Source organism: Vespa crabro, chromosome 2 (assembly GCF_910589235.1).
Source record: "Vespa crabro chromosome 2, iyVesCrab1.2, whole genome shotgun sequence".
Taxonomy (NCBI): domain Eukaryota; kingdom Metazoa; phylum Arthropoda; class Insecta; order Hymenoptera; family Vespidae; genus Vespa; species Vespa crabro.
The window spans coordinates 7262999-7287998 of record NC_060956.1 but is presented as its reverse complement, the minus strand read 5'-3'; the positions used below and the strand labels follow the sequence as shown (position 1 = coordinate 7287998).

The following is a 25000-nucleotide window of genomic DNA, read 5'->3' as shown; positions in this document are numbered from 1 at the left end:
TTTTTCATTTTAAAAAAGACAGACGATGTCGAATTCTCCTGGAATAAGTTATTTAAAAAAAAGATATGTATATGTACATACATATATATATATATATTTTTTTTTTGTTTTTTTCTCTTTTTTCCTTTTTATTTTTTTCCTTTTGTTTCTTTCTTCTGCTTTCTTTTTTTTTCCTTTAATTTTTGTCGACAAGAGACCCCGAGCGCCCGTAATTACTGGATATTCGAATTCCTCATATCGCCTCGCGATCGAACGACTCTCTCATTGACATTTTCGTCGAGTTTCGCTCGTTTAAATTCCGCGACTGTGTCTCTCTGTCTCGCGCTGCAACGTTTCTTTCACAATGAAAATGTGCCGGTAGCATGACCGAAGACGACAACGACGACGACGACGACGACGACGACGACGACGACGACGACGACGACGTCGACGTCGACGAACAACGTTCGCAATGATGTTTTTCATTTTTCCTCTCATATTAGTTTTACCAACGACTCGATGAAAGACGATTCAGTGACGTCTTCTTCTTCTTCTTCTTCTCTTCTTCTTCCTCTTCTTCTTCATCATCATCATCATCATCATTATTATCATCATCATCTTCCTCTACTTCTACGTCTTCTTCGTCTTCTTCAAATGCGAGTGATTCCGAGCACGCGATCGTATCATCGGTGCTGCCGGATCGAAAATGGGCCGCATCTCCGTCCGGAGATGAAACGAAGCGTGTTACGTCGATTCCGTGGTTGGCGCCAAGCTCTAAGGAAGCGCCGTTGATGCTCTTTTACAAAAGACACAGATGGATCGAACGTCTGGCTCGATTCGTCTCATTACGTTTAGAATCGAACGATGTTTCGTAAATGAGCCTAATTATCTCTACATGCAGATACTAAGCGCCAGTAACGAGGAAGACAAACGTAACAAACGGAAAACGTTTCGTTAAAAATAAAATCGATTTTCTAATTAATACGTACCTAACTAATTTTTACTTACTGAAGTTGGATCTCATCCCGATAATTAATTAATAATATAGGATCATTCGATAATATATATATATATATATATATATATATATATATATATATATCGCACAATTGTCAAATCGATTAACATCATAAAACGATATGTGGAAAAATGTGTTGAAATAATATGAATTGCTTTAAAAAATTTCTTATAAAATATAAATACAAATAAATATTGTGGAATGTAAAAATGCAGACGTACGTAGCCATCATTTAACGACATATACATTAAGTGAATGTAGATAAAGTAGTATTAGAATTATCATTATTATCGAAATATTTATTATTATTCGAAATTATTATTTCTTAATCGATGATCAGACAAAATTTGATCATTTAATGATATTGAATAACGGAAATTAGGGAAATTTATTATGAATATAAAAAGTGAGGATTCCATTAAGAGCTTTGAAATTTAAATTTTTTTAAAAATTCAAAAAGTCGAATGAATCGATTTGCCTTGTGAACGGCACACACACAGACACTTTAATAGATCTATACGGGATCTAACGATATAATTCTATAAAATAAAATTTGATAAAATAAAATCACATATCTATCATATATATTTTCTCGATATTGATTCTCACTATCAGAGGTAACGATCGACGAATTAACGAACAAATTGTATACAACTCGAGTACAAGCTTCCAACGCGCTTTCGTAGGAAGTAAAAGGAACGAGAAAATTGCGTGGGCGAGTCAGTACCGATTCGCGACGGCCCGATGAAAGCGGATATGCCACCTGGCGATGCTCACGGCTCATCGTGATTTTCGTCGTGAGTTCTCGCGAGATATACTTCCTTGGAAAGAAGGAGTAAAAGAGTATAGAGATAAGAGAAAATAAAAGAAGAAAAAGAAAAAAGAAAAAAAGAAAAAGAAGCTCGAATGATGAAAATCAACGTTGCCAATATACGACGCATGACTTTTCCCGGCAACTATAAAAATGCGCATCCGGTTTGTATTCTTTCTCCTTTTTATTCTTTCGTTTAATAAACATTGCGATCGACGCACGAACGAAGCGAAGCGATGCGAAGGAACGAACGTACGAACGAACGAACGAACAAACGTTTACTTACGGGGACAGCCGAAAAAGGCCAAGCAAGTTGATTCGTTCCTCATCCTCGTCGACGTACCTTCGACGTTCGACAAAAGACAATGGGAGAAACGAAAAAGGCGCGAAATCCAGAATGTGACGGACGCGTACGATTGCGAAGGTGGGACACGTTCAACGCACGTCTCTCAAATAAATTATCAACACTCCTGGCATTCGCTGCGGAATCGAGCTTCGATGTATGACCAGTGTCGAACGAACGAACGAACGAACGAACGAACGAACAGAGAAACGAACGAAGAAACGAATGAATGGATGGATGGATGGATGGATAGATGGATGGATAGATGGATGGAAGGATGGATGAATGGTTCAACCGATAGCTCGACGGATGGATGGATATGCTGAATATACCAAGAGCATTGGAACCACCGAGTTCGCCCACTTTGTCGTCCAGTTTGATCGACGAATCGCGCTTTCTTCGAACCTTACGAAGGGCTCGTTTGTCTCTGTTTAAGGACGAGCTACCTTTCCTGATGGATCATCGATCGATCGATTTCTTTATCGAAGAAAAATAATCATTAGATTCTAATAGCAATAGATTTTCAAACTGATTTCATTTTATCCAAATTTTAATTATATATATATATATAAAATTATATATAAAATTATATATATAATTATAATTATATATATAAAATTATATATATATAAATTATATATATATTTAATTATATATATATATATAAAATTATATATAACAAACACACATACATACACACACGCATACACATATTTCGATTTAGGTCAATTCGAAATGATAGATTTTACACGATAAGAATTATACGTATCGCATTAGAAAAACGTTCGATATAGTTATATGATAAGAGATCGGCGAAGAATAGGATTGGAAAATTAAAAAAATTAATAAAAAAAAAAAAAAAGAAAAAAAGAAAGAAATATTTTGGACAACCAATAATATATAAAACAGAAGAGAAAAAGATGGCCGATATGGTTAGGAAGAAATGGACGTTGGGCTTTTCCGTGACAAACGAGCTGCGGCCCCGAAATGTCAATCAGCGTTTCTACCGTCGCATTCCAACGTGCTCTGCCTGATTTGGTTTAGGTTGACTGTTATCGAGCAGCTGCGTCCATGAGGCAAACTTTGTCGAGAAACTTTCATAGTCCTCTTCCTCGTCGTCGTTCGACGAACTTCCGTTCCGTTCGTATTTAAGAGGTTCGCGTTATAAACGGCACGCTGTAACGCTGTGGTATCGTTCCAAGTAATTAATTATCCTAGCGCGACACGCTCCGCCTTCTTATCGAGATCGTACCAGCGACGTTACTATCGTATGAAAAGGAGTTAGACTCGCTTTTAATCGTTTTCATGATTTCGATGTACTACTCAAAAATACCTCCTGAGACATTCTTTCAACGTCAAGTAATATTTCGACATTTTATTTCTTATATCATACAATTTGTATTAAGGATATAAAAAACTATGTGTAATTATATTTGATAGGATTTTTTTAGCCTTTTTTTCTTTTCTCCGTGTCTTTCCTTTTTTTTTTTCTTTGTAATTCTATAATTTTCTAACGTATCATCAATCGTTCCCGTTTATTAACGTTTAGAAACAAAATTCACAGTTTGTTATATTACAATTAGTTTCAAAATTAACAATCGCCTGATACATACCATATATATCGGTGTATCTATAAAACATACGAAAGTCAATCATAATAATTCAGAGTTTGTCATTTTACCTTCTATAAATCAAAATTTGTATTCGTATTTAAAAAAAAAAAAAAAAAAAAAAAAAAAAACGTGGAATTTGTTTTGGTATAATTATACCGTATCAAGCGTAACTTATATACACGACAAAAATTAAATTGTCAACGATATGATTTATCGTGTGACAAAATTATAAAGGACATATGTATATAATTATATATCCGACATAATAAACGTTAAATGACGTTAAAGAAGAATTACATCGAGAAAAATTATTCTTTCTTTTAGAAAGTATCTAAAAAAAAAAGAAAAAAAAAAAAAAAGAAAAAAAAAAAGAAAAAAGAAAGAAAAGATACCGCTCGGATCTTTGGCCCAAGTCTTTATATATGCGTGTATATACATACATATAAATATTAATAACGACGATATCGTAATTTCGTGAAAACAATACTCGCTCTGGCCACGCCCGAAAGACAAAGCGGCGAAGATACTCCGAACGAACGAACGAACGAACGACCCAGTTACAAAGACACCAAGAAAGATCGCACCTACACGCACTCTTCCCCGTCCTCTGTGTCGTTTACCGTACGTATGTACGCTTTCGAATATTTCCGAGCCAAGTTCGAGTCCCGATAATCGGAGTGTCCTTAAAGAGAATTTTTAAAAAGGTATGCACGATCGAAAAGCCGATTCAATCTTTCACTTTGAAGAAGTTTGACCGGCCACATTTATCGGGCTAACTAGTGGCGGCAAACGGTAAAAAGGTCCCATTAACGTGCATGGAATTTCAAGGAAGACGGAGAAAATTCCCCCGCGTAGACTCCGAGATTAGACAAGGAAGTCGACTTCCGGGTGTGGGTGGCCGTGTATCGAACAATTAACGCCACGCGCCATATAGATAACAGCTTGAAACTTAGCTTAAAGCGATGTGCAAAGAAGAGAGAGAGAGAGAGAAAGAGAGGAAAGAGAGAAAAAGAAGGGAGAGGGAGAGAAAAAGAAGAGAGAAAAAGAAAGAGAGAGGGAGAGAGACAGAACGAGCGAAGGTCCTCGACTAACTCTCTCTTTTCATCATGTAATTATTATGATTAATTGCAATCTTTATTTCTCTTGTATTCATTTCTCTACTGATGAATTTTTATCCCGGTGTAATTTATTTTATCCATAATAAAGTATCTTTTTATTATAATCATCAATGTCCATATAAATTTTTCTATAGACGAAATTTTGTTCGACTGTAATTTCTGTTTCATCATTAATAAATTTTAATTTTAATTATCATAATGATCATCGTACGTATAAATATCTCCATTTGATCGAAATTTTGCTCGAACGTAATTTCTATTATCTTAAATAATTTCCTTTTTCTCGTTTATTTTTATTCTCCTCTTCTTCTTATTCCTTTTCTATATTGTATACTCACATGGAGTTTTATTAAATTACAATTAATAAATTGTTGACTCGTTGTAATTCATTTTATCTTTATTGCGTGTAAATTTTCTTCATATATTGACGAAGGTTTTTGTAAGAGAAGGAAAAAAAATAACAAAGAAAAAGCAAAGAAAAAAAAAAAAAAAGAAAATCTGTTCAACCATAAGATTATCCTTTATCCATTATCTTTTTCTTATTTCTTTTTTTTTCTTCTTTCTTTTCTTTTTCTTTTTTTCTATAGGATAAAATTACTACTTCAAGTATGAATCGAAGGAACTTTATGGTGACGTTACAGCTTTCCCCTCGATGAAATAATGTATCCTCGTTCTCGTTAATTTAACTTAAGGTTTAAATTAAATCCGTGAACGTGCGACGAAGACACGAGTGTTCCGCGTATACGGACGATTAAGAGGTGTTCCACTAAATTCTCGGAGGATTGTCACTAAAAACACGCTCGGGCCCTCGACGAGAGACATCCAACGCGTCGACCAAGCGTTATCAATCAGCCTCGAGATCTCTTCTCTTTCTCGTTCTCTCCTCTTTCTCATTGAAATTGCCCTCTTTGTAAAGCGAAAATACTTTCACGAAAACAATGACTCTCTTTTCGAAGGTTTAGATATCCTCTCATCGTATTTTTGCACATTAATCTTAAACATTTCTATCTTTCTTTCTTTTTTTTCTCTTCTTTCTCTTTTTCTTCCTTTTTTTTTCTTTTTATTTATTTATTTTTTTTTTTCTTTTTGACGGGGAAATAAGAAGAAATTATTTCAATGATGTTTAAATTCTTTTTCTCGTTGTACATTCGATAATAAATGAAAATCTGAAACTCATTAACTTCCCGTCTAAAACGCATTCGTGTAATTTAAAATTTTTTAATTCTTACTCCTCTCTCCCCCCCCCTCTCATTTTCTTTTCTCGTCGTATAATATTAATTGACAGTATATATTTAAATATTAAATATTTTATACAAGCAGAACACGAATTATACCTGATATAATATAATTCTTATAACGTAAGTTATAACGAAAATATGCTTCACGCGTTATAAATTTTTCGTTACGACAAAAAAAAAAAAAAAAAAAAAAAAAACAAAAAAGAAAAAAGAAAAATAAAGGAAAAGGAAGAAAAAAATTGATTTTGACAATGATATTATAAATTTCTCATTATGTTTCAATGAAAAATAATTATATTCCTCCTGTCGATGTAAGAGTTGAAGGATAAGAAAAAGAAAAAAAAAAAATAAAAGAAAAAAATTTTTTTCTTTTTTTTTTTTTTTTTTTTTTTATAAAAATAATCAGATAAATAATTGATCTAAATAATTACATCAACTGAATACCAACAAAACCATCGGTATAGTAGGTAGACGCTTTTATCTCTTTCTCTCTGAGGCGATCTCGAGGGAGTGCCGAGGCGGGGGGTGGGGGGAAAAAGAAAAAACAAAAAGAAAAAAGAAAAAAAAAGGAGGATAAAGCCGGTAGCACGTCGCTTTCTTACGAGGACTCTCAACGAAAAGGGTTTCCCCTTCTCAATCCCTATTCTAACCAACGACAGCACCCTTCCTTCCTCCTTTACGCCGAAAGAACGATCGTCTCCTTATTGAGACGAGACGACGAGTATCACGGGGGACTTGAAAATCGGAACAACTTTTTCCGAGAGACCTAACGACAATTTACGATAAAACCCGGCCAATCCGCGAGTCTTTCTGAAATTCAAATTTGGCTGGGCGCTAGCGAAAAAGGAGGAAACGAGGCTGAAAGAGAAGAGAAAAGAAGAGAAGAGAAGAGAAGAGAAGAGAAGAGAAGAGGGAGGGGATGATAGTTTTTCTGAAAGATCTCTGCCACCAGGGTGGATTGGTCGTGTAGACGAAAAAAGTAAAAAAAAAGTCAAAACAAAAAAAAGAAAGAAAGAATAAGAAATAAAGAGAGAGAGAGAGAGAGATAGTATAATATCGTTCTCGTCACGTGAGTATCTGTCTATCTCTTTCTCTCTCTCTCTCTCTCTCTCTCTCTCTCTCTAAATTTAAATTTACGATTGGCCCGGCCAGTCCCGGCGGTCACGCTCTCGTCTTCATCTCGTTCCGCTCGATTCTCGCAAGACGCGAGACGCGTCACATCGTTTTTCAAAATTTCGTAATCCCGTTTTCCACGTGGACGGCTTTGACAATGAACGTCTCGAAAATTTTACGGTATAATTGAAAACAATTAAATTCGCGGCCATGTAATAAAACGCATTGCTTTTGACAAGGATCTTAAAAAAAGAAGAACTTGTTTAATTAATTAATTAATTAATTAATAATTAATAATAAAATAATAATTAAGAAAAATAATCAATTAATTATTAATAATAAAATGATAATTAATAAAAAATAATTATTAGTTAAATAGTTAATTATTTAATTAATTAATTACTCGATTGTATAATTTATTCGTTTAAATCAATGATTAATAAATAGATTGAATAATTAAATAAAATAAGAATGACAGAAGAAAGAAGTATGAAATAATCGAAAAGAATTATCGGTTCAATACTATTTACAATTATCGATCAATTACTATTTACAAATGTTTATTTTATCATGCAAATGTTTATATTATATTTCGCATGAATTTTGAATGATTGTTTTTTAATAACATCGTCGTTCTTCATCGTTCTGACGAAATCACGGTTGCGGTTTGTTTTTACGAGCGAAATATAAACTAACTGGGCAACGACCGGATCGATCCTCGAGGAGAGTTACCTTCCTCGTGAAGTTGTTTTCTCTTTCGATTTTCCGCGATCGAGACCGGAACTAGCGACGATGATTTTCGTCGAAGGAGCGCGATAAAGTAAAAGGAGAAGGAGGAGGAGGAGGAGGAGGAGGAGTCAACATACGCTCGCGAACCCAAGAAAACACGCGATCTACCTCCCACGAGTTCAGGCCGACGACCCCCCTTTTATGCTCGGAGTCAGCGAGAATCGATCGATTTCCGCTTTTGTCGAAATTCTTTGCTTTATCACGTACGCCTTTTTTTTTTTTTTTTTTTTTAATATTCTTACGCAATCCAACGCTTTCCTTTTTTGTTTTTTTTTTGTTTCTCGCTTGTTTGTTTTTTGGTTCTTTTTTTATTTTTTTTTTTTTTAACGAGACACTAAATCTTATATTTTTGAGAGAAAATATCTAATTCGATCAGACGACCGATCCTTTGTTAAGTCGATTAAGTTTTTCTTAGAACCGAAAAGAGAAATTGGATCTTGTTTGTTATCGCAAGGACGAAAAAAACACTTACCGTCCAAAAAAAAAAAATGAATTGCTGAAATCTAATCCTCGTTATTGTGAGAAAACTCTTGGAAAAGAAATTTATCGTCGGAAAAAAAATAGATGAAATCTAATCGTCGTTACTGTGAGATAAATAAAAACAAAGAAATATATTTGTCATCGTTAAACAAAAGTAAAATCTAATCGTCGTTATTGTGAGAAAATCTGAAAAAAGCTTTATCGCCTGGGAACAGATAAAATGTCATTGTACGTTATTGTAAAGAAAAAAAAAAAAAAAATCCATCCCTCCCTCCCCGAAAAAGCTTATCATTGTAACATAAACGAGATCTAATCGACATTAATCGCTCGTTAAAGACGTAAGATTTTAATTATTCAAAGATAAATGAGATCTACTCGTTATCATTTGTAAGAAATATGAAGGTACTTATTCTCAAAAATAAGTACTTAACCCAATCAAAAAGAAAAAAAAGTAAAAAAGAAAAAAGAAATTACTAAGCGACCTGTTGAAAGATCAAAAATGTCGATTGCCTGTTGGAACGCAAACTTGCGAGTCTGACCTACTTGCAAGTGGCCGATGCATTCTTCCTCTCGGGAGTGTCTCCTTGCTCTCTCGCTCTCTCTTTCTCTCTCTCTCTCTCTCTCTCTCTCTATATATATATATATATATATATATCTTTCTTTTGTACAGTCAAGAGCGACTTTACTATCATCGGAAGCAGGTACACTTGCGATAGCGCGAGTCGACCGTGGCCGTTCGATATCGCTTACCACAAATCGAGTTTTACGATTTCTCTACCACTTCCTTCTTACGATTCGACCAAAAAGAAGATACTTCAATAGCGATATTAAGTAGTCGATAAAAGAAATGGTCAGAAGACGATACTGGATCGAGATTAACCTTCTCATAAATTAAGGATAATAAATGTCTCTCTTTCTCTGTGTGTGTGTGTGTGTGTATGTTCGCGCACATATATGTTCGTTTGAAAAGACAAACAAAAAGAAAAGGAAAAAAAAAGAAAAAGAAAAAAAAAAGAACAGGAAAAAAGAATCCTCATAACATGAAGAAACAGCATATAACTCATTTCCCCGATATCTCATAGGAATTTCCTCTAGGCAATCGGATTAATGTCTCGATCTATGAAACTCGACTATCTCAGCTCGATTTAAATAGATACGGCACAGGGCAGTAGTACAGTCAGCCGTTGCGTTATCATAAATCTAATAATGCCTTTCGTATTACATAAAAGATGATGACACAAAAGAATACGAGAGAGAGAGAGAGAGAGAGAGAGAGAGAGAGAGAGAGAGAAAGAGAGAGAGAGAGAGTATTAAATTTTGGAACTTTCTAATCCCTTTCTTTCGAAATCAAATAACATCGGTATAGGGATAATCGAGAAATAAACAAACAAATCAACGAACAACTAAAAAACAAATTAATCGTATTATAATCAAAGTACACTTTAAGATCACAGAAAAAGGAAAATATAAAATCCAATGATCGATATGCAAGATCAAGGAATCAGCTGATCCACTCTTGAGAACGAACTCGTGCATTCTTTGCGGGGAGTGTCGCAGTCTTTCTCTCTCTCTCTCTCTCTCTCTCTTATACATGTAAGCATATATCGTTGAGCTAAAAGCCAAGAGTAGTCAAGCGGACAACAACGACGACGACTACGACGACGACGATAGTTACTACACTAGCGACACGGCACTCAGATTCCTCGATGGTGCGTAGCTCGGTGTATACTCGCGATAAAAGTCATACCACCACATCAACGATATAACCAATATCAACATCAACATCAATACTAATACCAATACCAATACCATCGTGTCATGCAAAATGGCAATGGGTTCACTCGGTCCAACAAAGATATATATATATACACACGTAGTAACCTATAACTACTACTACTAACTTTATACATAACGAACGCACGTAGAGGAAAAGAGATAACCGATAAGGAAGGTTCTCTCTCTCTCTCTCTATATATATATATAGTATATATCTACTCTATATATATATATATACTATATATATATATACTATATATATATATACTATACTCTATATATATATATATATATATATATATATATATATATATATATATATATATATACAGTATGTATGTATATGTATTTACGTTCATATGTAAAAGTAAAAGAGTACGATAAGAAAAGAAGAAAAGCTGGAAAGCTGGAGGCTGTATATAAGCCTCCGCTCTCGATGGAATGTGGGTTAGGCTCACGTTAGGTGGGCCGCTCTAATTATGAATTAATTCTTGAATAACGGTCGAACTCGTGCGAAGATCATTTCTTATCCTTATTCTCAATATATCCGTTGTCGTCGTCGTTTTTGTTCTTTACATCCTTTTCGTCGTTGTCGTGGAAATACGAGAAGAAGAACCGGTCGCAAAGAGACACTCCTCCTGGCTTACTTCCTGTTCTCAGATACTTCCTCAAGGATTTTTCTGAACACACATACTCTACGATACGGTATATGTATTATAAAACGAGAAGGGAACCACCATTCTCCTTGATACCTTCTTACGAATCTCCCTTTTTTTACATCCTACTCCTCCTTCTCCTTCCCCTTCTCGACCCTCGCCCTCCCCTTCTTCCTCCAAAACCGGGACGCGTGCGCATATCGTGAGTACTTTATTACACGTTGTTCTTGTTGTTGTTGTTGTTGTTGTCGTCATCGTCATCGTCTTCATCGTTCTTGTTGTCATCGTCGTCGTTGAGACCGATCGGAATTTGCATTGCATGAATCCTTCCATACGAGCAAAACGTTATATGGTACTGCTACGTTTTACGTTCTTTCCTTTCAATCTTTTACATTTGCTTGGACTATCCGTTGATCTATCCATTTGTCTCTGTCCTTTCTTTTTTTTTTCTCTCGAGTATTACGACGGCTCTCTATATCTGTCTCTGTCTCCCTTTCTCTCTTCCTCTCTCTCACTCTCTCTCTCTCTCTCTATTTATTTATTTTTTTGTATCTTTTTTCTTTTTTGCTTTTAAATCCAGTTCAAAGTATCAAGGCATCGACAGCCTGAAATAATAATAATCGATCCTTTTACTTTACGCTCTTTCAAATTTTAACACGACCATGCGTGACTATAAATTATATCTAATCATTCGCAATACTTATTTCTAATTAATATACGAATAGTTTCGTTTCTTTTCCCTTCTATCTTTTTATCTTTCTATTTTTCTTTTGACCTGAGCATATACATTATCAACACGCATTTTCTTAGATATTTTGAAAACAGAAATTAATCAAGAGATTATAGCTAATCTGATTGCAGATAGAACTAAATTTGTACTTTGTCTAGGCATTAACAAGAAAAAAGAAAAAAAAGATCGAGGCATGACAAATGATATCGACTCTTAGCTCGGTCCTTAGCGTGGCATTGACTTGTCAATATCAAATAACAAATAATCGAACAAGGATACGTAATACTAATATACATATTTCAACAATTTCATTGAATTTATTTGTAGAAAATATCGAGAAAGTTATCTATTAGAGATTGATCAACATTTCAGTCGAAATTTCAATGCAAATCTTTAAAGAAGAAGAAGAAGAAGATAAAAAAAAGAAAGAAAAAGACGATAAAGAAGAAAAAGAAGAAGAAGATAAAGAAGAGAAAGAAGAAGAAGAAGAGAAAGAGAAAGGGAAAGAAGAAAAAAAAAGTATAAATCAGAGGACGAAGAAAAGAGGTCCTGGTCGGTGGTTAATGGCGACTCGCGTCGATAATTAAAATCGATAATTATCACGAGTTAATAACCGGTCGTTATCGTTAAAACTCGAAGGAACATCGCACGCTCGTACACTCTCTCTCTTTCTCTCTCTCATTCTCTCTTTCTATCTTATGTCTTTTATATCCCTCCTCGGTTCAGCTTGTAGATCTTATTTCGTTTCTTTCGTACTCGTACGTTTGCTCGAACCTGTGGAACGATCGAATGAACGAAGAAACGAAGAAACGAATCGAGAAAGGGCCCCTGAAGCAACGATCCTCTTCTTCTTCTTCTTCTTCGTTTCGTCTTCGTCGTTGGCACGAAGAGAGAAAGATAGGTACGCGTACGTGTAGTTAAGAGAGAGAGAGAGAGAGAGAGAGAGAGAGAGAGAGAGAGAAAGAGAGAGGGGTAGAAGGAGAGACAGAAGAGCAGAGTCACCGATTTAAATTGAAGCCGTGGAACACCCGCGAGGGAGAAGAAACGTCGGGCTGGCCTATCGAGTTTAATAACACCCGGCAGACACCGACTTCTATCTGAAATTACGGACGAAGCTTCGATCGGCCTACCGAGGAGGACTCCTTGCTCATTCTTTCTTTCTTTCTTTCTTTCTTTCTTTCTTTCTTTCTTTCTTTCTTTATTTCCTTCTTTCTTTATTTATTTCTCCCTCTCTCTCTCTTTCTTTCTTTCTTTCTTTCTTTCTTCCTTTTTTTCTCTCTTTGTACGCGAACTCCGTCCCGAAGATCATCCCACCAATAATAATTCATCATCGGCATCTCCTCGAAAAATTCGATACCATCGACGACAATGATTTTTGGATTCTTCAATTAATTTCTTCTGCCATTAGAAAATATGAAGATTTTTAATTTTTCATTTAATCGATCATTTGATATATACATACATATATATATATATATATATATATATATCGGATTTTTAATTTATAATTTTTCTTAAATAATAATAATATAATAAACTTGATTATGTTAATTAATATAACGATGACTTGATTAATGATCGTTTGAATTTTATCTTATATATTGTACGTCAGTTTAGTCGGTTGAAAAAAATAAACAGGTTTAATTTAAACGGATCATTAAACGTATGGAGATAAAATTTAATAAATTCTAAATTTTCTTGGAATCGAAAATGAAGCGGAATGGTTTCAGAATAATACAATGTAACTGGGTTAGTAATATATAATTACAGTATTTTTCTTTCTTCTTTCATTATTTTTTTCTTTTTTTTTTTTTTTTTTATTTATAACAGATGTTATCAATACAACTTCATTTATTATATTAATTCCGTTTAAAATAACAACATATATTTCGTCAATCGGCTTGTTAGTTACCGTGTATATATCACGTTTATATACGATTTTGAGGGTTAGAACAAAAAATCGTTTACGTTTTCTCGAAATACAACGTAATACGATATTACATCGATATCAAGCGGCGATAAAGTTAATTAACAATTATTCGCACGAGCTCGTATTCCGGTTTTATGAAACACTTTTACGAATTACTGAGATACGACGACGGAACGTGCCAGATCGTAATTACCGAAGCGATTTTATGCTATGCGAAGGAGCGAGATCGGTATTCGTTGAGAAGTTCTTTCGACGCAACATCAACGAAGTTGAAGAAGAAGAAGAAGAAGAAGACGTCGAAGACGACGACAACGACGTAGATGATGGCAACGATGAAGACGACGAAAACGACGATTATTATCGAGAATCGATACGAGATAGATTTCTTGCTCGCTCATACGACGTGAGAGAAAACCAAGAACGATTCGTTGAACACCCTTCCATATTTATAACTTCTATATGCAGCCAAGCGAATTCTACGTTCAGGGCGTCTACTATAATTGAAAACCTGCTGAATTAGCAATCGATTTCAAATTGCCACGATCTAATTTATGCGTAGCCCCATAACTATTCATAGCCCGTGATGCGTCATTAACGTTCTAACTTAAGAACTACAAATTCATCCCTCCTCCCTCTTTTTCTTTTCTCTGTTTATTTCCTACTCTCACGGAATTTTGCTACGAAGAAGAAAAGACGAAGCAAAAAAAGAAATGAAAAAAACAAAGAAAAAAAGAAAACAACTGAATTGATTATATTTATATTATAATCATGAGCTTCGAATATCAAAACGAAAAATCGCCATTGTCATTTATTCCACTTTATTTTTCGTTCGTAAGTTTATTAATGATCTTTCACGAATAATTATTCTGAAGAAACCCGGGATAATTTCACATCGATTGTATGTACTCTCATGAGACAGCACGCGTCCAGTCGCGACGAGCGAGTAAAATCTCGAAAATAGCACTAATCCGTGCTGACAGTTTTGCACGAAAGGGAAGAGAGGGAACGGAGGAAAGAGAGTAACTAACTAACCTTCGTTTGAAAGCTCGAGCGAACGTTTTCCAGGACGGTCGTAGAGAATACAAGAGCAGAAGAATAGAGGACAAATATACATATACATATATATACATACACGTGTGTATATGCGTCTAGTTCTATCTATCTGTATTATTGCATAGATAGATACATAAATACATACAACATCCAAACATACATACATACATGCATGTATAACATACATTCATAAATACGTAATATACAAATAGCTATACATATATGTGTAACATGATATATATATATATATATATATATATATATATATGCATATATCCATGCGAACGTATTTGAACGTGTAAGTACATAATACGTGTATAATGTAAGTGTGCTTGGCACATGTGTCCATCATTTGTCATTTGACATTCTTCTGTCTTCGCTTTTTAATTCGTCCATTGAGACTCTGTGTCTCCTTCTCTCTTTCTCTTTCTCTCTTTCTCTCTCTCTCTCTCTAACTCTTTACACGCGTAGCGTGTGGCTTTACCGAAGCTCTCTCGGGAGAGGACCGACAGAAAGCATTTTCAGGCAGGAAGAAAGCGCAAAGAAGAGGAACTGAAAGAGACGAAGAAGCGCGCACATTCGGATTGGCAAAGAAGAAAAAAAAGAGAGGGTTAAGGAGAGACAAAGACAGAAAGACAGAGAGAGAGGGAGAGAGTGAGAGAGAGAGGGAGAGAGTGAGAGAGAGAGAGAGAGAGAGAATAGAGAGAAAGAAAGAGAAAGAATCACGCATGGTTCGTCATAAGAGGAATTCCTTCGACGATACTGGACCCATAGGGCCACTCCACCCTCTCTTTTCTCTCTCTCTTTCTCTCTCTTTCTTTCTCTCTCTATCTCTCTTTCTCTCTCATCCTTCTCTTATTCTGGCCCACAGACCTCGTGCTTTTTTACTGCTTTATGGGATTTTTTCACGCGGACCGCTGAGTCGTACATCAGAGGAGAGCCTCAGTCTTCTTCTTCTTTTCTCATTCTCTCTCTCTCTCTCTCTCTCTCTCTCTCTCTCATACAAGAGAGTAGTAAGAATCGTACGTTCCGGCCAAAGAAGAGGGACGGGTGGGACGATAAAAAAAGAGCAAACGCCAGCCGCCATAAAAACAACTGAAAGTATTAAAAACTTTAGGCCTTTTACTGCCGTGCTCGGTCTTTCTCTCTCAGTCTCCCGAGAATGAAGAAGAAGAAGAAGAAGAAGAAGAAGAAGAAGAAGAAGAAGAAGAGGAAGAAGAAGAAGTGAGGTGGGACAAGGTGTACGGAAAAGGAGGGGTGTACGGTGGCGGCAGTAAAAGAGAGAGAGAGAAAGAGAGAAGAGATTGGGATCCATTCGTCCGTACGTACGTACGTACGTATGTACGTACGTCCTTTGCTAGCGATTTTCATCCTCCTTTTTCGACCTTCCTTCTCCTTCTCCTTCCCTTTCTCCTTCTTCTTCTTATATTAGCTCGAAATCATTTTTAGTGACACTAGCGAGTAAAAAGAGAATTTAAAAAAGTATCTCGCGAGAAGAGATACACGTCGGGAATAGGGCATGTAACGATCGATTGGCAATCAGGCCGTCCTTTACGATCGTCGTCCTTCGTCGTTTTTATGAAATATCGAATCCGAATAACGATGCTGAAGATTTGCAGAGAGAAGGAGAAAGAGAGAAAGAGGGAGGAAGGGAGGGAGGCAGGGGGGGAGGGGCGGGGAGGGGGGAATCAGAGAAGCACAAAAAAAAAAGAGAGGAAAAAAAAACGATACCTACGGCGAATTTGACTCGAGCGAGCGAGAGGCAAAGGACGGTGGAAGAAGGAGGAAGAGGAGGAGAGATGAAAAGGGAATGGAAAAAAAGAGAGAATCGTACGCGAGAGGAGAAGGCTGGACCTCGTAAAATTACCGTGCTTTAATAAAACGTGTCGTGCAAAACGCGAGGATAACGAGAAAATATAGGGTTCGAAAGACTCGTGAAATTTATAGAGCGATCGTTCGAAGCGGCTCAAGAAAGAGAGAAGAAGAAGAAGGAGAAGAAGAAAAGAGGAAAGGGATGGATAAAGAGAGAAAGAGAGAGAGAAGCCACTTTTTGGTTGTACGCGAGAGTCCGGACTGGTTTAGTTCGGAGGTACAATAAGATCCGAAATAAATCAGGCGAATATACAGCAAGCGGACCGAAACGAAGAGAAACGGAGAAAGATAAAGAGAAAGAAAGTGAGAGAGAGAGAGAGAGAAAGAGAGAAAGGAAGAAAGGGAGGGAGAGAGAAAGAGTCTCGGCCGCTTTACGATGAAAATTCTTACCGAAATCCGATAATGCTCTCGCACTTGGCGAAATAACGCCGCGACTCACGCTAAAAAGATTTTATATCGCGTTCACGACCCTCTTAAAATCCTCCTCCTCCTCCGATGTTTTCCCTCCTATGGTCTTAGTATTATACCAATGTTTCCTACTATCGCTAAACTTTGCGGATATATATATATATATCCCTCTTTCTCTATTTTATTCTCTTTCCACTCTCTCTCTCTCTCTCTCTCTCTCTCTCTCTCTCTCTCTCTCTCTCTCTCTCTCTCTATCTCCTTCTTTCTTTTTTGTCTGGTATTCGAAATTTTTAAATACACATTTCTCGAAATGAATTTTATTCAACGTTATTGCCGTTATATGCAATTATCAAACGATTTCGTTGAATCTTTAAAAGATTTTTCGCTAAAAAAAAAAAAAAAAAAAAATTTGTAGATTACAGGACGAATATCTCGGCGATGATCAAACAAGAGATCTCTCTAATCTCGTTCTCAAGATTACGTTATGGTAGAACGTAGTCGGATAAAGATGAGTAAAAGGAAGAATTAAAGAGAAAGAGAAAGAAAAAACGAGAGAGACAGAGAGAAAAAGAGAGATAGATAAGTTTAAGTTTGGTAACGAGCGCAGTAAATTCCAGATTCTTTAATCTCGGTAAACTCAGAGGAGAGTTCCTTCTCTCTCCGTCAGCGCTTTCGAGAAGACTCAAGGGGAGTGAAAGAGAGAGAAAGAGAGAGAGAGAGAGAGAGAGAGAGAGAGAGAGAGAGAGAAAAGGAGAGAGAAAGAGAGAGAGGTATACCCCTCGAGGGTACCTTATATGTACGTATATACTATATACACATATGTGCTGCGCCAAGGGGGCCTCCGAGCAGTAAATCTCGCGGACAAACAATCATAATTTTCGAAGAGCTAACAAAAAGCAAGAGACTCTTTAAAGGGAGCCGATGCCAAGCAACATGAAATGCGGCCGCCTCCGCGCCTCCAATTGTTTCGAGCTTTTCTTCCTCTACTACGTTATTCCATCTCTCTCTCTCTCTCTCTTTCTCTCTCTCTCTCTCTCTCTCTTTCTCTCTCTCTTTCCTCACTCTTCGTTTCACGAGTAAGTACCTTCTATCTTCGTCTCGCTACCTGTCGTTTTCCCTCTTTCTCTTACTCACAACAGCAGCCACGTTCAGGACCAACCTTTACTCTCTTTCCACCTTCGCGTTTCTCTCTCTCCCTCCCTCTCTCTCTCTCTCTCTCTCTCTCTCTCTCTCTCTCTCTCTCTCTCTTTCTCCTTCTCCCCTCCTCTCTTTTGTATGTATGTACCAACACGCTTCCCTTTCCTCTCTTTTACGTCTCTTTTATCGCTCTTCGTCGTTCCAACCAAGTCTCTCGTTCGAGCTGTAATCTTCGTCGAAGGAGCTAGTGGAAATAAGGGGGAACGGGGGCGAAGGCGGGGGCGGGAACGGACCGAGGAGTTACGACTAAATTCCGTACTAATACGGCTTCGATGGATAACGTTGTCTATGTTAAACGGTACGGTATTAGAAAAAAAAAAAATAATAGCAACTCCCGTTTTTCGCTAACTGAAATCAATCAATCGGTTGAATTCATTGTTAATCGTTTATACAAATTTGAAAATAAAACGATGATGACGAATCGCTCGAATACAAATTGGAAAAGCTTAATTTACGATAATGCGTTACGAAGGACACGTTACGAGAAACGTTGCGAGTTTATTAGATAGTGAAATAGAGAGAGAAAGAGAGAGAAAGAGAAAGAGAGAGAGAGAGAGAGAGAGAGAGAGAGAGAGAGAGGAATATATTAATAGTTATAAATCACTTCGCAATTAATGCTAATTAGCGATGTCATCGTTACGTCCGTTGTTCAACTATGAGTGTTCTCACTATTAAAAGAAAGAAAGAATAATTCAACGAATCTATCGACGATCGTCAAAAAAGAAAATTTTTGCTCCGAAGAAAGAGATAGAAAAAAAATAAAGATAGAGATAAAGAGTCAAACAGAAAGATAGAGAGGAATAGATAGAGAGATAGATAGAGATAGAGATAGAGAGAAAGAGAGAGAGAGAGAGAGACAGAAAGAGAGAGGTAGAGAGAGAGAGAGAGAGAGAGAGATAGGATATATAGAGAGAATGTGCGAGAGGGACAGAGAAATGTGCACACTGTGGCGGCACGCGGCAAAAACGAGATGCTGGAAGAGGTGGGCGTCGAGAGAGGCAGCGCCGCGACGACTTCCGTGGGAAAAGGCAAAAACAAGACGAGAACGGAAATGACATAATCTCGCGAGGGAAACCTTCCTGTTTCGCCTGGAATCGAGGTCGAATTCTTCGGGTGCAAGGTCGCGAAAGAAAGCTTGCGACGAAACTAGAACCCGTTCCTCTCTCTCTCTCTCTCTCTCTCTCTCTCTCTCTCTCTCTCTCTCTCTCTCTCTCTCTCTCTCTCTCTTCCTTTCTTCCTTACGTCTTACCCTTCCCCCAAATTCCCACCCTTCCTTTCTTCCCTTCTTTCCTTCTCTTCCTTTCAGGATTCGAGGATCTTGTTTTTAAATGGATTAGAATTTGCATCAAGTTCAAAAAGTTAATATCGTTCTAATGTCCAACGAGAGATTTTTTTGCAACTCGAAATCATTATACTTATAACAACTAATCAATATTATTTATAACAACGAAACGAAATAAAATGAAATGAAAATTTATTTAACGTGACGAACAATAAATTATTCGCGCATTAATGACGTAAAGTCGATGTTAAATAAAAATTTTTCGAGAAGAAAGAAATAAAAACAATTATAAAAAAAAAAAAGAAAAAAAAAAGTAAAAAGAAAAGGAAGAAAAAAAACGTATAAAGAATAACGATGACGTTATTCGATTTCCCCTCCCCCCCCCTTGTCTCCCATCTCTTCCTACTCTTTTAATTATCTTTAAACTATCAAATGAAAATTTATTTAACGAATTGCACCGACGAATGTTAACCCATATTAAAGAAAATATTAGCATTTGTCGGGTTGGTAATAGATCGTTAAATAAAACTTTTTCGAAGAATTCCAAAAATAACATTTACCTCTCCATATTCGTAGCGTTCGATGCTATTTCCCTTAAATTGAGAAAAATCATCATCGATGATAGAACTCCGAGAAGTGAAAAAACTAATACTACCCAAGATTTTATTGCGGGGCAATTAACGGACTATTTCATATAATTCAAAAGTGGTTTACATTTATATACGAGGACTAACATATGACTTGAAATTATCTTAACTTTATTGCCCGACACATTTTACTTTCATTTTCTCGATCTTGATTAAGAATACAAGTTTTTGGACGTCTATCGTTGAAAATGTTAGTAGAAAAGGAGGTAAAAAGAGAGGATCGAAAGGGACCAACAGATCTATGCAATCACGTGAAAGTCTAATTTACCGCCGAGCATAAAAGTAGACAAATATGTTTTGGCGCGAATAACGAGATATACCGTTCTCTCTCTCTCTCACACACACACACACACACACACACACACAATCACATATTCTACTCTCAGATGATTCTTTTTTTCTTACGTACAAAATTTTCGAAACAATTTTGACGTTATTAAATCCTTATTAACGTGACCGAGTATTCCAATGATACACGATGGAACAAGAAATAAAGAAAATTTCGAATATAATAAATTAAAAATGCGTTCGCTCTTTGTCGTTTCAGTCGTCGTCTCATGGCGCGAAGTAAATGCCAACTTGTTTTACAGCTTTTATAAACGCGATAAAGCACGACGACGACGACGACGGCGACAAACGACTACGAGAACGGTCGAGCAAGAATAATTCAAATATTTTGTAACTAATATTGTATTTTCAGAAAGAATGCGTATATATATATATATATATATTTACTCGAAAATTTTCCACCTTCTTGGCAAGTTATAAAAAGTATCACGAACGAATGTTCTTTGAGTGTCTTACTTACATTTTTACATAATAATCGATACTATATATCGAAGTGGATCGAGATCGACTAGTGGTCGACTCTGAGATACTCTCGACGGGTTCGCAGGTCGCGCTGTTCAAGCTCGAACGGTTGGCTATTTACGTGCGATTATTTACGCTCTATTTCTAACGAACATTAGAAAATGGTTATAAAACTATAGTAATCTTATATATATATATATATATATATATATATATATATATGTATGTATGTATATATATATATATATATATATGTATATGTGCTGGATGATTTTAAATATCACTCGTTTGCAGGAAAATTTCGGAATTTCTTAACGAAAAGATAAAAAGAAATAGATAGGATAGATAGATAATAAAGATAAAGATAAAGATAAAGATAAAGATAAAGATAGAATATAAATTAACCTTAAAGTAAAATTTACCTCATTAATCCTTTTAGCGAGTATCCTCGTTCCTTCCACCGTTCGCACTTAACGTTACCATGATAGTCCGTCGGCACGACGATTGAGAATCCTTCCAACTTGTTATCAAATGTAAAAAACTTCCAAACACTTTTTTATACGACGAAAACGTGTAACGTGTTCACACAGAAAGAAGAGAAAAAGAGAGATATAGAGATAGAGAGTTAAAGAGAATGAGTGAGTGGGTGAGTGAAATAGAGAGAGAGAGAGAGGGGGGAAGAGAGGGAGAGAGAGAGAGAGTGAAAGATAAAGGGAGAAAGGAAAGAAATTTGAAAAGAATCAAAAAAAGAAAAAGAAAAGAAAAAGGAAACAGAAAAAGAAGGAGAAGGATAAATAAAAGGAAAGAGGAAATAAAACTTGATATTAATGTCGGAGTTTGCCCTTTGTCCTTCTCCTCTTATTTCGTAAAATAATAATCACACTTCGCGCACTTTCGTGATAACCAACGAAAGATTGAGAGAAATAAAGGACGAGGGAGAAAAAAAGGATCGGGGGAAAACGTAAAACAAAACAAAACAAAAAGAAAAGAAAAGAATGGAAACGAAAAAGAGAGGGAAGGAAATGAAATGAAATGAAATGAAATGAAAAAGAGGAGAAAAAAACAAAACAATGAAAAAGGAAGCACCACAGTCAGCTTCTTCTCTGATATAATAATTATTTACGCATTAAACACTCACACCGAATCTCGTTATCACGTGCACTTTTCTTTTTCTCCTATTTCCTTTTTCTTCTTTTCCTTTTTTCTCCTTCAAATCCAAATCATCAAGTTCTTCCTCGGCACCTTTTATCGCGAGGTCCCCAACCCCCCCCCCCGCCCCGAAGAAGAATTATCGTATTATATATAATAAATAAAACTGTCGTTGTATGAGAAAACTTTCAAAACTTGTCACTCACACATTATACACGCGGAGAAACGTTTACAACGGGGTGGTCCGTACGAATTTTCCTGTATACTCCCCCTTTCTTTAGATTAAGTAATAAACGATACTCGATCACCCCCCGTTTCTTTTCCTTCGTCTTTTTCTTTTTACGGAAACCACCCCGTGTTTATCGATCTTGATGCCAATGATCGTTGTTCCTCGATGTCGTCGATGATCTCACGTTCTCCATCCTCCGTATTGATGATGGACCGATGGACCGATGGACCGACCGACCCGACCGTTTAGGGATTATTAGTCACTAATTTTCCTTCATTGAATCGATTTAACGTAAACGGACCCGTTTTTTCCTTTACGATCACGTATGTTTTTTTTACAAATTGTCGAAACGATTTATAACGAGACGATTTAGATCGAGAGAGAGAGAGAGATAGAGAGATAATTTTTCTTTATATACGATTCACGTATTAATATTCCCTTTTCGATCCTCAGGTCCTCCGATCTTCTTCGGGGGGTTGAACGCGACGGAGCCACGGGTTCTCCACTCGCGTGGTACTCTCGGTGCCCGTGTGCCGGAGGCTCTATCGTCGGAGTATCTGCCTCTCCTTGTCGAAAGTGGGGGGTTGGCGTGAAACGTTCTCTCTCTTTCTTTCTTTCTTTCTCTCTTTCTCTCTCTCTCTTTCTCTCTCTCTCTCTCTTTCTCACTCGTTCACTCACTCGCTCACTCGTTCACTCACTCACTCTCTCTCTCTCTTTCTTTCTCTCACTCTCATAAGAGAAGAAGGAAGAGGAGGAGGAGGAGGTGGAGGTGGTAGTCTGATTCGGTGGAGGGAGTTGAGTGGGGGTGTTGTTCCGTGGCTTCCGTCCGGAGAGGGCGGTCCAGTTCCGAACTTGCGCTCTTTGAGTGTTGAAAAAAGAAATGAGAAGAGGAAAGAAGAGAAAAGAAAATAAAAAGAAAGAAAGAAAGAAAAAGAGAGAGAAAGAGAAAGAGAGAGAGAGAGAGAGAGAGGAGAGACAGTTGTCGTTGATTGTCTTCGTCCTTAACGTGTTTAACGATAATTATTGGACTAAAGAGAAGAAACAACGTTGTTGTTATTGTTATTGTTATTGTTGTTGTTGTTATTGTTGTTGTTATTATTGTTATTGTTATCGTTGTTGTTGTTGTTGTTGTATCGTAAAAGAAAATTCGCGTTAGAATACCAAGCCAAGAAAGATTGTCGCGAGTAATCGTGTCGAAGAAGAACAGTATGCGCGTGGCTCGGCTGGCGCGAGATGACTGAACCCCTCCGCCACCACCACCGCCGCCAAGCGGTACTAGGAAGAAAGAGAGAGACGCAACTAACCGAGAAGGAGACGGAGGAGGTTCGGTAGCGCGAGAAGAGTCCCCCACTACTCGGCATCTTCGACTCCGCGAGCCCCACCACTCGTCGAACGGCTCGACCCAGCCGAGTGATGCCCCACCCCTGAGCGCGCGCGCGCAAACTACATCTCCCCGCCTCCGGGAGACAGAGAGACAGAAAGACACAGAGAGAGAAAGAGAAAGAGAGAGAGAGAGAGAGAGAAAGAGAACTCGACGTCCACCGACGTCGCGATGCCTTCTCCTTTTCGTCGTCTACATTACTCACCACCAACCAACCTCCCCCCCGTCCTCTTCTTCCTTCTCACCCTTTTTTTTCTCTCTTTTTTCTCTACAACGATTAACAACCCCCCTCCCCTCCCCCATCCTCTTTTTGTTGTCCTCGATCGCAAGATCTCTATCGATCTGTGGATTAGAACGAATGAAACTCCTGCGTTGTTAGCTTCGAAAACTCATTTTCTATCGTCCGAGGGTGAATAGGGTAAAGCCGTTGGTAGGCTCGTATACGTATTGAAAGGATTTTAGTCAGCCAATCGCAACCCCTTTTCGAAGGACACTCCCACTCGTTTTTAAGTTGTCCAGTTCTTTTTGCGATTCTTATCGTGAACTCTACGGGCTGATACCACGGTTGGTTGGGCTATTAACAGTGTCTTGATTTCGATTTCTTTCATGATGAATTGGATCTTATCCTGAAATGGAAATTTATTTTTAATATTAAATGATACATATATATATATATATATATATATATATATATATATTTATTTATTTAAAATTTATATGTAGAAAAATTAATACATTTAAAAATATATGTTTGAAAAAAATGTATATACATATGTATATATATGTATATACATGCACATGAATAATGTTTAAAAAATATATAAAAAATTAAAATGATTTTGATAAGAAACTCGTTGAAATAATTCGATTCGGACGATTTACGATGGTTTAGATCACGTTAATTAAACGTAACGAAATTTTGAAACTCGGTCTCCCTTATGCTCGGTCCCTTTTATTTCACCCGAATCCCAAACTCCCTATGCAAATTTCGTTCCAATGCGGAAGCGAGAACAAAGTAATGGTCTGAGAGCGCAGGCTCGGCCGGTGCAACGAAGGGTAGCAACGATACGTGAACGAGGGTAAGTTTTCGTCCAATAACGTAGCAGCGTTCTCTCCTTCCCGTAAGAACCGGGTACCTCCCTTTTTTTCGTGCCGGAGACATGCTCGCTCGTTTGTTGCAACGAAAAGCATTATCGTAATATCCGTAGAACTCGATTAGAAACGTGCTCGAGACTAAATTAGAAAAGGGCCGATAAAGAAGGAAGAAAAAGTGATCCATTTTTATGATGATGGTACCATCCATTTTATTCTTTCTTTACCTAGGGACCTTCAACAAGATCATTCTTATATGGTGTGCGGGTGGTTTGTGATTATGAAC

General features: G+C 36.9%; 2 protein-coding genes across 6 annotated transcripts in view; one reads left to right on the top strand and one right to left on the bottom strand.

The window, feature by feature from the left end:
- Positions 1-23529, bottom strand: part of LOC124422134 (zinc finger protein castor homolog 1-like) — a 92766-nt gene extending 69237 nt beyond the window's left edge. For 2 of the 5 annotated variants that reach the window (XM_046958175.1, XM_046958176.1), the window contains exon 1: positions 21286-22124. The gene's annotated coding sequence lies outside the window, so the exon portion shown is untranslated. Of the gene's footprint in view, positions 1-21285; positions 23270-23402 lie in introns of those variants that run through there. The other 3 variants (XM_046958173.1, XM_046958174.1, XM_046958177.1) reach the window with 3 other exon arrangements.
- The window catches only part of LOC124422135 (ataxin-8-like), a 55005-nt gene continuing 53479 nt past the window's right edge, over positions 23475-25000 (top strand). Inside the window, exon 1 of the mRNA XM_046958178.1 lies at positions 23475-23564. Coding sequence (XP_046814134.1) covers positions 23475-23564 — 90 coding nt within the window. The remainder of the gene's footprint in view (positions 23565-25000) is intronic.